This window comes from Pleurodeles waltl, chromosome 10 (assembly GCF_031143425.1).
Source record: "Pleurodeles waltl isolate 20211129_DDA chromosome 10, aPleWal1.hap1.20221129, whole genome shotgun sequence".
Classification (NCBI taxonomy): domain Eukaryota; kingdom Metazoa; phylum Chordata; class Amphibia; order Caudata; family Salamandridae; genus Pleurodeles; species Pleurodeles waltl.
In genome coordinates, this window is record NC_090449.1 from 791694246 (window position 1) to 791708682 (window position 14437).

Below are 14437 nucleotides of genomic sequence, written 5' to 3' on the forward strand. Positions count from 1 at the left end.
ACCTACTTGAAGCTCAGTTCTTAGAAGTTAACCTTTAAACTAGTTCAGTGGAACAATTATTCTCTACATATCACCTGCTCGGGTTCTTCTCTCGGTATTGGGTAGCCCTGATTGATTAACACTATCATTTTCACACGTGGCAGGCACCATATCTACTGAGCTCTACGGTGCATGGGTTTTACCCAAGAAGATATATTGCAGTCAACTCCAGTGCACAAGGCACAGTAGAAAAGTCTCCCTGGAAGATGTGCTGGACTCATCTCCAACGCAGATGACCCAACAGACATACGTACAGTGCACTCAGCTCCAGTGCACATGGGACAGTAGGGACCGCTCCTTGAAAGATGCACAGTGCTCAGCCCCAGTGCACATGGCACAGCAAGGAGTGCTTGCTGGCAGATACAGTGCACTCAGCTCCAGTGCACATGGGGCAGTAGGGACCGCTCCTTGAAAGATGCACAGTGCTCAGCCCCAGTGCACACGGCACAGCAAGGAGTGCTCGCTGGCAGATACAGTGCACTCAGCTCCAGTGCACATGGGGCAGTAGGGACCGCTCCCTGAAAGATGCAAAGTGCTCAGCCCCAGTGCACACGGCACAGCAAGGAGTGCTCGCTGGCAGATACAGTGCACTCAGCTCTAGTGCACATGGGGCAGTAGGGACCGCTCCCTGAAAGATGCACAGTGCTCAGCTCCAGTGCACACGGCACAGCAAGGAATGCTCGCTGGCAGATACAGTGCACTCAGCTCCAGTGCACATGGGGCAGTAGAGACCAGTCCCTATAAGATACACTGGACTCAGTCCAGTGCACGGAGGCCAGTTGGGGCTGCGTCTGAAAGATACACTGTGCTCAGCCCCAATGCATCTGGCACATTACAGACCCCTCTGGAATGCAAACTGCACCTAGTTCCACTGCACACGGCTCTGCAGAGACAGCTCCCTGCGCGATATGAGTTCTGGAAGGACATTTTACAGTTCACTGCTCCTTGAAAGATGCACTGTACTGAGTCCCAATGTACCCGGCACAGTAGAGACTCCTCCCTGGAAGATACAGTGCATTTTCAACCCATGCACATGGTACAAAAGAGACTGATCTCCTCGAGGTACACTGCACAGTGCTCTGGAAGGACTTTGTGCAGTAGAATCTGCTGGAAGATGCACTGCGTTCGGCTGCAGTGCACGTGGCTCAGCAGAGAGACCTCCATGGAAGATGCAGTACAGTCACCGCCGAAGCACGCGATGCGCAGTGCTCTGAAAGGACGATATGCAGCAGATTCTGAGGGGAGATCACTCCGCTCCAGTGCACGTGGCTCAGCGGAGACACAGTGCATTCAGCTCAGTGAGACACACTGCACAGTGCTCTGAAACAACGTCGCGTCATAGAATCTGCTGGAAGGTGCCCTGCGTTCGGCTCCAGTGCACGTGCTCAGCAGAGAATCCTCCCAGGAAGATGCAGTACAGTCAGCTTGTGCAGTAAATACCGATCTTCCAAGGAAGCCACTGCACTAACCTGCAGAATTGCGGTGGATTACCCGTGGATGATACTCCGCACTCACCTCCAGTGCAGGGCACGACAGGGGTCAGTGCACAGTGGGATGTATACACTGTTAACTCTTATGCACACTGCGTATGCGACCCTACTCCCTGTAATTTACAGTGCACTAGAACCAGGCTTAAAGCTCAGTCGTGCGCTGCTCACCTGGGGGGGGGGGGGGGGGGGGGTTGTTGCACGAAACCCCAGTTAGAGAGTGCACCCGAGAAAGTGCACAACAGTCAAGCTGATTCCCAGAGCGTTTCTCTGCGGTGAGCTCCTCCTGGCGCAACAGAGCCTCTCTCTCTGAGCACCAACACACAACGTATGTTAAAGCCCGGTGAGACGCTGTTTTCAGCTCCGAAGCACGTGCAATCTGCTTCTTGGAACATGTGCTGCATGGCTGCCAACTTTCCCAGAGCCATGCATGATATGCTGGCCTAGACCAGTTTGTTTATTTTCAATTCTGGAATTTGTAGCCCCGTATTATAATGGAATAAACGAGACTACAAGTCCCAGAATTCAAAGAAAGAATACTGGACTGGAGCAGAACATCATTCATGGAGTTGGGAAACTTGGTTAGGGCTGGTATTGGACCTGTGAAACAGAACTGCACTGAGCTCTGGTGGACACACGCACACGGCGGACGCACCCCGTTTCTTGGGAAGTAATCGAACACACAGCACGTGGTACAAAGAATAGTCTGTTCTAAAGGCGGAGCTGCATTCGGCTCTACATGGCACAACAGAGCCTTTCCCTGTGGAACTCTCTGCGCTGTAGACGCAGCTTCCTGGTAGACATAGCGCTTTGAAGTGCTGCACGCCTTACAGTGTAGACGCTCTTTGAGAGACGGTGCACTCTACTGGTGCACTCACTGCACGGGAGGCGCTGCTCACAGACTCACTGCACTCAGCTAAAGTGTCCGTAGGACAATGAACGCCGCTTTCTGACTTAAAACACTGCACTCTGGCTCCAGTCCCGTTCCTCGGTGGGCGCTGCTTGCTGACAGACGCACTGCATTCGGATCCATTACCCAATGCACAGTGAGAGCAAGTCCCCAGCAGACACACTGCACTCAGCTCCATTACTCCAAGCACGGTGAGCCCAGGTCCCCAGCAGACACACTGCACTCTGCTCTATTACCCCAAGCACGGTGAGCCCAGGTCCCCAGCAGACACACTGCACTCATCTCTGTTACCCCTGGCACAGTGAGAGCAGGTCCCCAGCAGACACACTGCACTCAGCTCCATTACTCCAAGCACGGTGACCCCAGGTCCCCAGCAGACACACTGCACTCAGCTTCATTACCCCTGGAACAGTGAGCGCAGGGCCCCAGCAGCCACACTGCATTCAGCTCCATTACCCCAGCACGGCGAGCGAAGATCCCCAGCAGACAACACCGCACTTAGCATCATTTCCTCTAGTACAATGAGCGCAAGTCACCAGCAGACACACTGCACTCAGCTCTATTACCCTTATTACGGTGAGCGCAGGACCTCAGCAGCCACACTGTATTCAGCTCCATTACTCCAGGCACAGTGATCGCAGGTCCCCAGCAGAAATACTGCATTCAGATCTATTACCCCTAGCCCGGCGATCTAAGATACCCAGCAGCCGCACTGTACTCAGCTCCATTACTCCAAGCACGGCGAGGGCAGGACCCCAGCTGACCCACTGCACTGAGCTCCATTACCCTAAGCACGACGAGCTCAGGTCCCCAGCAAACTGTGCACTCAGCTCCATTACTCCAAGCACAGTGAGCGCAGGTCCCCAGCAACCACACTGCACTCCCCTCCATTACTCCAAGCACAGTGAGAGCAGGTCCCCAGCAGCCACACTGCATTCAGCTCCATTACTCCACGCACAGTAATCGCATGTCCCCAGCAACCACACTGCACTCAGCTCCATTACCCCTAGTACAGTGAGAGCAGGTCCCCAGAAGCCACACTGCATTCAGCTCCATTACTCCACGCACAGTAATCACAGGTCCCCAGCAGAAACACTGCATTCAGATCTATTACCCCTAGCCCGGCGATCGAAGATCCCCAGCAGGCACACTGTTCTCAGCTTCATTACCCCTAGCACAATGAGCGCATGTCCGCAGCAGACACCCTGTACTCATCTCCGTTACCCCTAGCAAAATGAGCTCAGGTCCCCAGCAGCCACACTGCACTCAGCTCCATTACCCCAGCACGGCGAGCGAAGATCCCCAGCAGACAACACCACACTTAGCATCATTTCCTCTAGTACAATGAGCGCAAGTTACCAGCAGACACACTGCACTCAGCTCTATTACCCTTAGTACGGTGAGCGCAGGACCTCAGCAGCCACACTGCACTCAGCTCCATTACCCCTGGAACAGTGAGCGCAGGTCCCCAGCAGCCACACTGCATTCAGCTCCATTACCCCAGCACGGCGAGCGAAGATCCCCAGCAGACAACACCTCCCCAGCAGACAACACCGCACTTAGCATCATTTCCTCTAGTACAATGAGCGCAAGTCACCAGCAGACACACTGCACTCAGCTCTATTCCCTTAGTACGGTGAGCGCAGGACCTCAGCAGCCACACTGTATTCAGCTCCATTACTCCTAGCACAGTGAGCGCAGGTCCCCAGCAGACACACTGCATTTATCTCCATTACTCCTAGCACAGTAATCGCAGGCCCCCAGCAGAAACACTGCATTCAGATCTATTACCCCTAGCCCGGCGATCGAAGGTCCCCAGGAGGAACACTGTTCTCAACTCCATTACCCCTAGCACGGCGAGCGCAGGTCCCCAGCAGACAACCGGGCACTCAGCGTCATTACTCCTAGCACAGTGAGCGCAGGTCCCCAGCAGACACACTGCACTTAGCAGTGAGCGCAGGTCCCCAGCAGACACACTGCATTCAGCGTCATTACTCCTAGCACAGTGAACGCAGGTCCCCAGCAGATACACTGCACTCAGCGTCATTACTCCTAGCACAGTGAACGCAGGTCCCCAGCAGATACACTGCACTCAGCGTCATTACCCCTAGCACGGCGAGCGCAGGTCCCCAGCAGACAACCGTGCACTCAGGTCCATTACCCTTAGCACAATGAGCGCGTGTACCTAGCAGACACACTGCACTCAGCTCTATTACTCCTAGCACAGTGAGCGCAGGTCCCCAGCAGATACACTGCACTCAGCGTCATTACTCCTAGCACAGTGAGCGCAGGTCCCCAGCAGACACACTGCACTTAGCAGTGAGCGCAGGTGCCCAGCAGACACACTGCATTCAGCGTCATTACTCCTAGCACAGTGAACGCAGGTCCCCAGCAGATACACTGCACTCAGCGTCATTACTCCTAGCACAGTGAACGCAGGTCCCCAGCAGACACACTGCACTTAGCAGTAAGCGCAGGTCCCCAGCAGACACACTGCACTCAGCTCTATTACTCCTAGCACAGTGAACGCAGGTCCCCAGCAGACACACTGCACTTAGCAGTGAGCGCAGGTCCCCAGCAGACACACTGCATTCAGCTCCTGCACGCATTACACTGGAGACGCTCTTCTCTGGCAGAGCCACTTCACCCCCAGTGCACAGTGAGAGTAGGTCCCCAGCACCAGCCCACCACCCCTAAGATGTAGATCTGGATCGAGCCAGGCACAAGCCATATGACTGGCTCAGCTCGAGGTGTTCTTGGACCTTCGAGCCAAAGCCGAGCCGAGCCCTCAGTGGCTTCAGCCCCCAAGCTCCTCCACTGCCGCTGAGCATGCGCGGCCCAGAGCTGCACCTTGGTGGACCTGCAGGTGAACAGACAGTATCAGCTTGCAAGAGTGTCCAAGTGATAAGGCAGGGATGTCATGGTGAGGATGTTTTCAAACAGTTTGTCGGAAGGAAGATAATTTGTATTCAAATGGAAGATGATTTGAAAAATCATGAATATCTCCCACGTTCTCAGTACTCTACTGACTTTTGATAGTCAGTCCATCAGAAGAGTTGCTCCACGAGTAATGGTATGGGCTCTTTGTGACTATCTGCCAACACCTGAACTCTGCACTACACTTGTGCCAATTAAAGACCTGTATGGTGGCCTCTCCAGGGCTTTTGTTATGTATATCACTGAGAGTGTTGAGTTTTTCCTGAAAGGTGTCTTTTTGTTAACCAAGTAAGGCAGTATCAACTTTAAATTATAAGCCCTCCCTGCCATTTTCTTTTACTTTTGTATTTTTTTTCTAGAAAGACTTCTTGTTTCAACTTCATTTAGCAGGTAATATGTCTGTTTGTTTATGACCGTGTACAGACATATGTCTTCGAAGAATCTTTGATTTAAAATGGAAGAGATACTTATCTGGTATCTGAATAGTTCAAAAAGGAAACATGGGATGCTACTGGCGTTCTTGCTTAACCAAATCGTGTGCTTCTAGGCAATTACTTTATTTAATTCACTCAGTCTGTTTACCCTAATCACCTTTGAAATACATTACATCATGATGTGCACTGTACGAAAACATTTCTAGCACATGGATTCATGGTTTATCATGTTGTCCCTCCAATCATCTCAGCCTTTGCCACACATAGCAGCTGCCATGGTAGGGGCATGCATGTTTAGAAAGTTTCACGTTTAATAAATGCCACCCAATACAGCAGTGCAATCTAATGTACTAAAGGAAAAGCTTTACAATATTTAAGAAATGCACTTTTTTTATTGTGACAAGTAGTTTTCATGACATTTGTTGAACCAGTTCCTTCCCAGAGAGGTCGATGGCTCGGCTCATGTTAGCTCATGGAGCCAAGTCAGACCCAAGGTTCGTGACTCGGCTCTCCTTCTTAGGTTGCTGGCTTGCCCACCCGTGTGTAGCGCCTGTAAAACCAGCAGGGTAGGCCTAGCTCCTTCGGCGCTCAGTGTTGTAAACGGGCCGGGACGCTTCCACCAGAGCATGCATTGCAGCGACTGCAGTGCAATCTGTTCATGTTACTGGTGCCGCACTGCATGTTGGGAAGAGGAGGGACAAGTGGTGGATATGTGTGTGTGTGTGTGGGGGGGGGGAGGGGGAACCCCGGCAGAAATAATTAACCGGCCCGCAATTCATTCATTTTGTCAGTTCATGGCGCAGCTCGAGCATACTGCATGCGTGCAGTGGCCGTGCCAGCGGACAGATGCCTGCTTGTAGGCGCTTTGGAACCTGTCTTGTGACCGGCTAGCTGCCCCCTGAGAGCGAGGATCTCAGAGGCCTGTGTCACTTTGGCACTAATAGTGCAGAGAGTGGCGGCTTGTCAGTGTGATAACCATTAATTACTGCCAGGGTTATCGGGGCGAACAGTGCGAGTTCATACGTCCACTCTACGTCACAGCAGTGAATGCATATTTGGGTAAACAAGAGTCTGGGTGACCTAATAAGTCCACAAGATATACTGATATTTAAATATATTTATAGAGAGAACGATATGTGTGTTTCTTCTTTGTGTGCGTGTCTTTTGCACACAGAGTGCGCGTGCCAAGTATAGAGTACAGCGCTTATTTGCTAAATTTCCAAATCAGCAAACTAAGTTTCACGTCGGTCTGCGGGGTACTTTGCTTTGTTTCGCACTCTACATATACAATTCCGCAACAACAACAAAATGTTAAAGTTGTAAGCACGGGGTCTGGTTAATTCATATCGGAGTACATGTATATATAGTTACATGTAAAAATTCTCCTTACTTTGTCCAATAATTTCCCGCGATAAAAACGACTCTCCTTTCTTCGATTGCCCCTAAAAAAGGCACCCCCTCTTTCATTCCACGCTGCCTTTTCTTCTTGACCTGTTGCCAGGAATGTACGGGCAGATATGTGAGAAATGCCCAGGTCGATAAAGGCCGCAGCCCTACCAGCAGGCCTCGGATAGGCCCTTACACTGGCCCCGGTAAAATACAGGGAAAGTGCGGGGTGTAAACACGGGGACGAGCTCACGAGCTCCGTAATAAGCCCGCGTCTGTGGTGGAGGAGAGGGTTGAAAATTCGGCAGAGCCCGGGCCCTGTTATCGCGTTTTTTTTTTATTTGTATGTTTTGCTTCTGTTTCGTGCACAGTAGTGCCTCCTGCGTAAAGTATTTCTTCCCTGACAAAGGCCCAGAATCTTCTGCGCCGAACAGTGCGGCTCAAATGGAGGATAAAGGGCGGAATGTCCCCATTATAGCCCCGGAATCTGGAATGCAAACCAGGCCCTCTGCGTCGCCCACGAGCACAGCAAGCAATGCAAAAGGCGCTAGAAATGCAAAGGCATTGTTTGCCCCCATTCACAGAGGAGATCGGCGTAAGGCGGGTTAAACTCTGGGTAACTAACTTTACGAAGAGTCCGATTTAACAGACCAGAGGACGAATGCAAGCCCCAAAGTATGAATTAATTTCCCAGTAATGCCTCCTTGTTCGGTGAAATTTCTCCGCTCGTCCAGAATCCTATAAGTTTCTGTTCCTTTTTTTTTTATTTCGTGGTGAATGTTAAGTGCTGCTCTTCTCGAGTTTGAAACAATAAGTAATTTTCTCTCTCATGTGCATAAAGGACTATACAGTTATCAGAAATGTGCCGTATAACTTAACGAAAACAAACCCGCAGAAGTCATGGGAGGGAAAGACGCCGGATTCACACGAGGCCCGAGGCTGATCCAAGCCGTTGCTTTAATGCGGCAATAAAAATGAATTATGAGCCGGCTTCGCCCGCCTTAATGCTTCTGGAGGGGGATCCCCAGCCGGGCTCTTACGTAGCAGGTTTTTTAAATATATATTCGAGCATGTGCTCTCGCAATTGATTTACTCGATGACATCCCCATTCACAATACGAGTTTGATTTACGACTTTCGGATGATTTGTAAACAGCCCCGTGCAGCTTTAGCCGTCTCGCAGCACCGCGGCGCGTGCAGAGCTTAGAAGCCAGCGCCCCACACACAGGCCCAGCCTGCAAGTGCAGCACCCCGGGCCGGGCTGATGCTGTGCATGCATGTGTGGGGGACACTGTCTGCATATGGGTGCATATGTAATGTGTGCATCCGATCGGTGTGTGCATTATGTATGCGTACAGTGTGTCCCTTGTATGTGTCGATTATCTGTTTTCGAATGTTTACAACGTGTGTGTGTTAATTATGCGCGCATGTATGCTATGTTTATGTATACATTATGTATGTGCGTTTTATGTGCATTTCTGACTGTGTATCCTATGACTGCGCGTCATGTGTAGATATACGTTTTGGGTGTACGCATAATGCTTTTGTGCACCTTGCACATTTTTGTACATCTTGCAATGTGTCCACACTATGCGTCTAAACATATATCCTTATATGCATGCGTTTGAAAGCATGTCTGTGGTGTTGGCATATACTAGCATCATTTTTAATTAACTATTAATTAAGTATACATTTACATGCTGGCAAATTTAAAGACCTTTTGCTAAACAAGATGTACATTTTAGCGTCATGAAAACATACGTGACTCAACAGAAGACAACTGTTGCTTACTCGTGCCCCCCCTAAAACTGTATAGTTTGCCCCATAGCCATGTTTGTTTTCAGGGGCGCAGAGCACCTTGGTTCAGCTGGTAAACAAGCTGTTTTTTGTGCTTAGAGTGTTTGGGAAAGAGGCCACTGGTCCCTGGGGAGGGCCGCACCGGCTGCACACCCCGAAGGAACGGCAGTGCGCGCAAATATTTACTGGACGTCTTAATTAAACATATGTTCGGGGAAAATTAAACCTCTCAGAAACACCGGAACCTGCATCAGTCTCCCACACATGACGTCTTTCCTTGAGTGAACATTAACCAACTTTTGTTTTCCTGTTTTAGGTCTGTTTGAGGAAGAACCTGTTAGCAGCAGTAAAAACATCCCGGACTTGTTCAGCAGACTTTATTTGAACCCCTCCCTGGAAGACCGTAGACAATTCAAACACGTTATATATAGTCATAGAAACTCGTTTTAAGTTTGTCCTTTGTTTATTGTAAGAGGTTCACAATAGTTTAGGCACTTACTATCTCCTTCCCATATGTTTTAAAGATTGTCTTACCTCTATTTACAAAATAACCTCATCTGTTTTGTGCAGGATTAAACTTCTTCAGAGTCACATTTACATGGCCACACCAAAATATAAAATTGCTGTAATAAAACATTTTTCAAAAGTTTAAGATACTTGTCCGTTTACTTTTTTGCTTGAAAACACTATTTTGAACGGAATGAACGTGTAGTGTTATTAACCAGAAGTAGAATTTTTGACAAAGTATGTTTTTCTCCCTTTGTAGTGATTTCAGGTGGGGGGGCTTTGAGGGGGGAGGAGAAAAAACCTGAAAGAAACCTAACCTTACTTTATTCTATCAAAAATACTTTAATCTCACGACGCTTCCTAACGTGGCACTAAATAAAATTAAAGTGAAAACATCTCCCCAGTCATCCCCATCTCATGTATTGCTATCAGAGATTTGCTTAGAGGGTGGTGACTATGACTGCCAGAAAATAAAAAATCGCAGAAAAACATTGCCAGCTCTGAAACAGACATCGTGAACCAAAAAAGTACTGACCAGCAACAGAAGGAAAAAACACACTCCTTGAAAAAAAACAAGGCATCACCCGTTTCGAAGGGCTCCCGGAAGGTGCTCACTCAGTAAGTCAGATGCTGCAAGTCGATGGTAGTAAAGGTGTCTGTGAAAAAGTCAAAACTGTCGGCTGAGATGTCCACGGGGCTGTCGAGGGAGCCCGGCAGGCTGGGGGAAACCGCATCTGAAAGCTGCAGGCAGGAGTCCGAGGAGAAAGCGCCGAAGTCCTGTAAGGAGGGCACGTCCAGGGCCTCGGGGCTGCCATTGTCCAAGCCAGCTGCGCAGTTTTGCACCATTGTGGTCAGGAGGTTTGTAACAGAGGGCGCCTGGTGCGAGAAATGTTTCAGATTTTTCTCGTTGGCGCTTAAAGGCGACGATGGGTAGCTCTGGGAGTCGCCGTTGTGCCCGTTCTGGGCCGACTGTTGCTGCTGGGGCAGCGAGTTCTGCTGGAAAGTGTAGCCCTCCCGCTCCAAGAGGGCACCGGACACGCTGCTCAGGGCTTGCTCGAAGAGGGATTTCTCTTCCTCGTCCTCGCTCCGGTCCCCCTCCTCCAGCCCCTTGCCCTTGCCCTCCCCGTTCTGGTTCTCCTTGCACTGGGTCTGGCGCTTGTGCTTCATGCGGCGGTTCTGGAACCAAACCTTCACCTGCCGCTCGGTCAGGTCCAGCAGGGCGGCGATCTCCACCCTCCGCGGCCGGCACAGGTACTTGTTGAAGTGGAACTCTTTCTCCAGCTCCAGGAGCTGCGTGTTGGTGTAGGCAGTCCGCAGCCGCCTCGATCCAGCGCTGCCGTTGTCCTGGATGTCCAGGGCCTCTGTAAAACAAAGTACCCAAACGCACAAAAATCATCATTACAACCCGTGCGCACACATTTGTAGAATAAAAACAGCGCTGCCACAAAATGGCCGCCTGACCGCGGCTAGCAAGCCCCATTGTTATGCGCTGAGCGGCGAGGGCTGCCGTCTGCATCCCCTAGTTTTGCAGCAAAGCAAAATCAAATAATTGCGTTTAGGAGCTGGAAAGCGAGCAACAGAGGAGCAAACTTGTGTTTTTGTGCAAATATATTATCCAGACTACAGTTCCTAATGAAGGCATCAGCTGCTTAGCTCCGCAAGAGCAATCTATCATTCTTCATTACTGTCAAATATCAAAACTCGGGGACAGCGAGCCGCAAGGGGGTCAGTCGCGACGCCAATAAATCACCCTGTCTAGGCAAGTTAGGAAAAGTTTCCCCGCCATCCCGAGGACACGAACCCCCCTCGCGAGCCATAACCCGCAGCTAAAGGCAGCATTTAGGGGTAGAAAAGTGTATATTGTGGAGAACTGACCTTTGTGGCTGAGGCAGGCAGGTCCGGTGGCCGGCACGGCGGCCGAGGTGGTGGTGGACACCGGCAGGGAGCCCTTCTTGCACGCCTTCTTCTCCTTCATCCAGGGGTACTCCGGGGCCAGGGCGCCCCCCGGCCCCGGGGCCCCTCCATGCAGGCCGGGCTTGGGCCGGCCGTGGCGAGGGTGACTCCCCGGGTGCAGGCTAGGGATGGTCTGCTCGAAGGGAGGAGGCAGGAGTGTCGAGTGGGAAAGCGTCGAGCTCTTGATTGATGAAGTCTGAAATGTATCACCGACAGGGGGAAAAGATGTCAGGCACTCGGCGAGCGACGGCTGGCTATTGATAAAACCAATCTCTCGCTCAAATTCGAAATTCATCGCCCCCTCGTCCTCCGAGCCCTTTACCAAAGTTAGGTCTTTTATTTAATGCCTCGCAAGGCCCCGGCAAACAACAAGAAATTTCATAAAATCTCGCCGAGTGTGTGTTTTTTTCTAATTCACTGATTACAGCCGTATGGGGACCGTGCTACCATTAAACTATTGAATTCATGGAGACAAGGTTGAAATTGGACCGAATTGGCTGTCACATGATGCCGGCTGCCCAATGACAATTTGGGGTTTAATCAAAAGAGGCCACTGTCTGTGTGATTGATCCAAAAAAAGCCAGGAAGGCACGCCTCGTTCTGCACCATGCGAGGATTTATTTACACTTTTTTTTAACATACACGCACTCCTTTCAGAAAAGAGTTTTATATTTTTTTCCTGTTTTATGTTTCTTGTGCTACAGGCTAGGTTGCTTCTGCCTTTCTGTCTGCAGCGCCGCTGCTCGCGTTGTTTCCGACTGCTAGGAGGAGACTTTTGCCCCCTCACAGATCATTTTAAGCACCTACATTTGACGCCCTGGAGTCATTAACAAAGTAATCCATTAATCTTCAAAGTTTGACACCTAGGTCCCCACATCCCAGCCACAAAACTTCAACACGAGGGAAGACCAGATTCATTCTGTTCCTTTTTTCTTGGGAATATGTGTTTACACGTGCATAGTTTTTTCCGAAAAACCTGTTTGTCTGTGTATTTTTTTATTCCTCATTATTATACAGTAAGGGGAACAATGGACTGTGTCCTCAGTCCTTTGTGGGGGTATTTTTTTCTCACAGCCGCCACCTCCCTGGCGCATCATATGGGAAGCGTGGGGTTTAGAAGCAGCCTCGTCGCAGGATGGAACATCTTCCAGCATCGTCTGAAAGCAGTTTTTTTTTAAATTTTCTTTTAAAAACCATATTGTGGTCACAGCACGACCAGCAAGACGATTTAAGACTGAGCTGACTGTTTTTGTCACACCTCCATAGCTTGGAACCGGTGAGTATTCACCTTAGAAGAAACGGTGGAGAGTGGAATATAAAGGGATTTTTCATGGTGTCGTGTACCTGTGCAGTTCTACGTTATGCATGCACGTAGGTTTTAATGACTAAATCGATAGCTTTCGGCAACTGAGGTGAAGACCTGCAAATTACATTGTTACAGAGGCTATTCGTTGTTATGAAACATGTTTGAGTCGGCTGTGGGGAATCTGCCCTCCAGAACTCGAGAAATCATTCAGTGTAGCTTCAAGCTATAGTTCAGATTTTTTTTTTAATATGTTCGTTTTTGTAAAATATTATTGTACACGTTTATTTGCAAATATGGTATACAGCATGCATTGTTTTTAGAAAAATACTTGCATTGTTATGTGACATGGTTCGTGCAACTTCCGGGTGTGGGTCCGCACCTCCATTTTAAGAATACGGTGAATTTCACCCTTGCACATGTTTATTCCTTGGAAAACCTGTAATATCTGCTCTCTGTGGGGAGCTTCTTTTTAGACCATAGGAACCACCAAGCCATACCTGGGAACCCAACATCGGATACCTGCAATCCAAGCCTTTGTTTATAGAAAACACGCTAAAGTGCGCGGTTATTTAATATCTAAACACAGGGGCCTTAAAAATGAAAACTCGAACGAAAAAAGCAAGGCCCTTAATTTTCTTGCTTCTGCTTCTAACAAAGCTGGAAGGAAACCGGGGCTCGATCAATCTTCCTCGCCGAGCAGGGCTTGACAGCTCCTGGCCTCGCAGATCAGATTTAAAGCGTCTGGCTCCGGCAGGAGCAAATGTTGCTGGGGGGGAGAGAGAGCCGAATAAATGTGAGTAAATAGAGAAGGAAAGAGTCTTCAGACATGTATTTTGTCCTGGATGGTTTCAATGTTTCCAGGTATGGTACCTTTTTTTTGTTTCCTGGGCATGTTGTGTGTGATCATGCATGTGTGTGTATGTGTGTGCGCTGTCGGGCTGGTGACTGCGCCGAGAGCAGCATGTGTGTGTGGGAGAGGTGGGCAGATAGATTCCCAGGGCTTTAAATAGAGCTATTTAAAAAACATGTGTGGGTGTGGGTCACTCGGCAGTGCCTTTTTCCTCTGCTCCTGATTCAGAACCATCTGGAACGAAATATTCCTTCCTCCTTTGTAAATCCTGGGGTTTCTTGGCTCTGGGTTGCAGGGCATGAAAGCCAAGCCTTGGAAAGGCTCACCGCGCATGTTGTACAATGCAGTTTTTTAAAGAATCCGAGATAAATCACTCAGAAAGCAAAGAGGGGTGTGCGGAGGACTGTGTGTATGTTTGGAGTGCGTGTGGCGTTCCCCGCTTGAAGTTTATGTGTTACACGGTGAAGGAGGGCGCGAGGCGGACGGATTAATAATTCATACTTTAAGGGTGCCTTTGTTCTCAAGTGGAAATATTGTGCCTGGCAAGGACCCATGCAAAGCAAATATTCCCACTACTCATCCGACAAGCTTTCTGTCCAAATGTGTAGTATTGCCGATAAATGATGTCCGATCCCTGTCACGAATTTCTATAGTTCATTGAATTAATTTTATAGACATAACCGTGGTGTGTACAGGCTACTTCCTCGTTAAAATGGCGACCTATAACGAATGTTGAGCAGTGGCAGGCAGGGACTTATGGAGATAGCTATCAGTTATGTTCTGCATAAAAATACACCCTAAAGCTGCTCCTAACAGATGTTTCTGGCTTGTA

At 49.6% G+C, this 14437-nt stretch overlaps 1 protein-coding gene and 1 long non-coding RNA gene across 2 annotated transcripts in view; one reads left to right on the forward strand and one right to left on the reverse strand.

Moving 5' to 3' along the window:
* The window catches only part of LOC138261888 (uncharacterized), a 33403-nt gene extending 23762 nt beyond the window's left edge, over window positions 1–9641 (forward strand). The window contains exon 2 of the long non-coding RNA XR_011199170.1: window positions 9306–9641. This is a non-coding gene — a long non-coding RNA (uncharacterized lncRNA). The remainder of the gene's footprint in view (window positions 1–9305) is intronic.
* HOXA2 (homeobox A2) lies at window positions 9434–11894 on the reverse strand. The gene is made up of 2 exons (XM_069211431.1): window positions 11372–11894; window positions 9434–10857 (listed from the first exon to the last, which is right to left on the reverse strand). Exons 1-2 carry the CDS (start codon window positions 11742–11744, stop codon window positions 10112–10114), a joined length of 1119 nt encoding a protein of 372 aa, XP_069067532.1. The 5' UTR covers window positions 11745–11894; the 3' UTR covers window positions 9434–10111.
* Between the last annotated feature and the right edge of the window lie 2543 nt (window positions 11895–14437).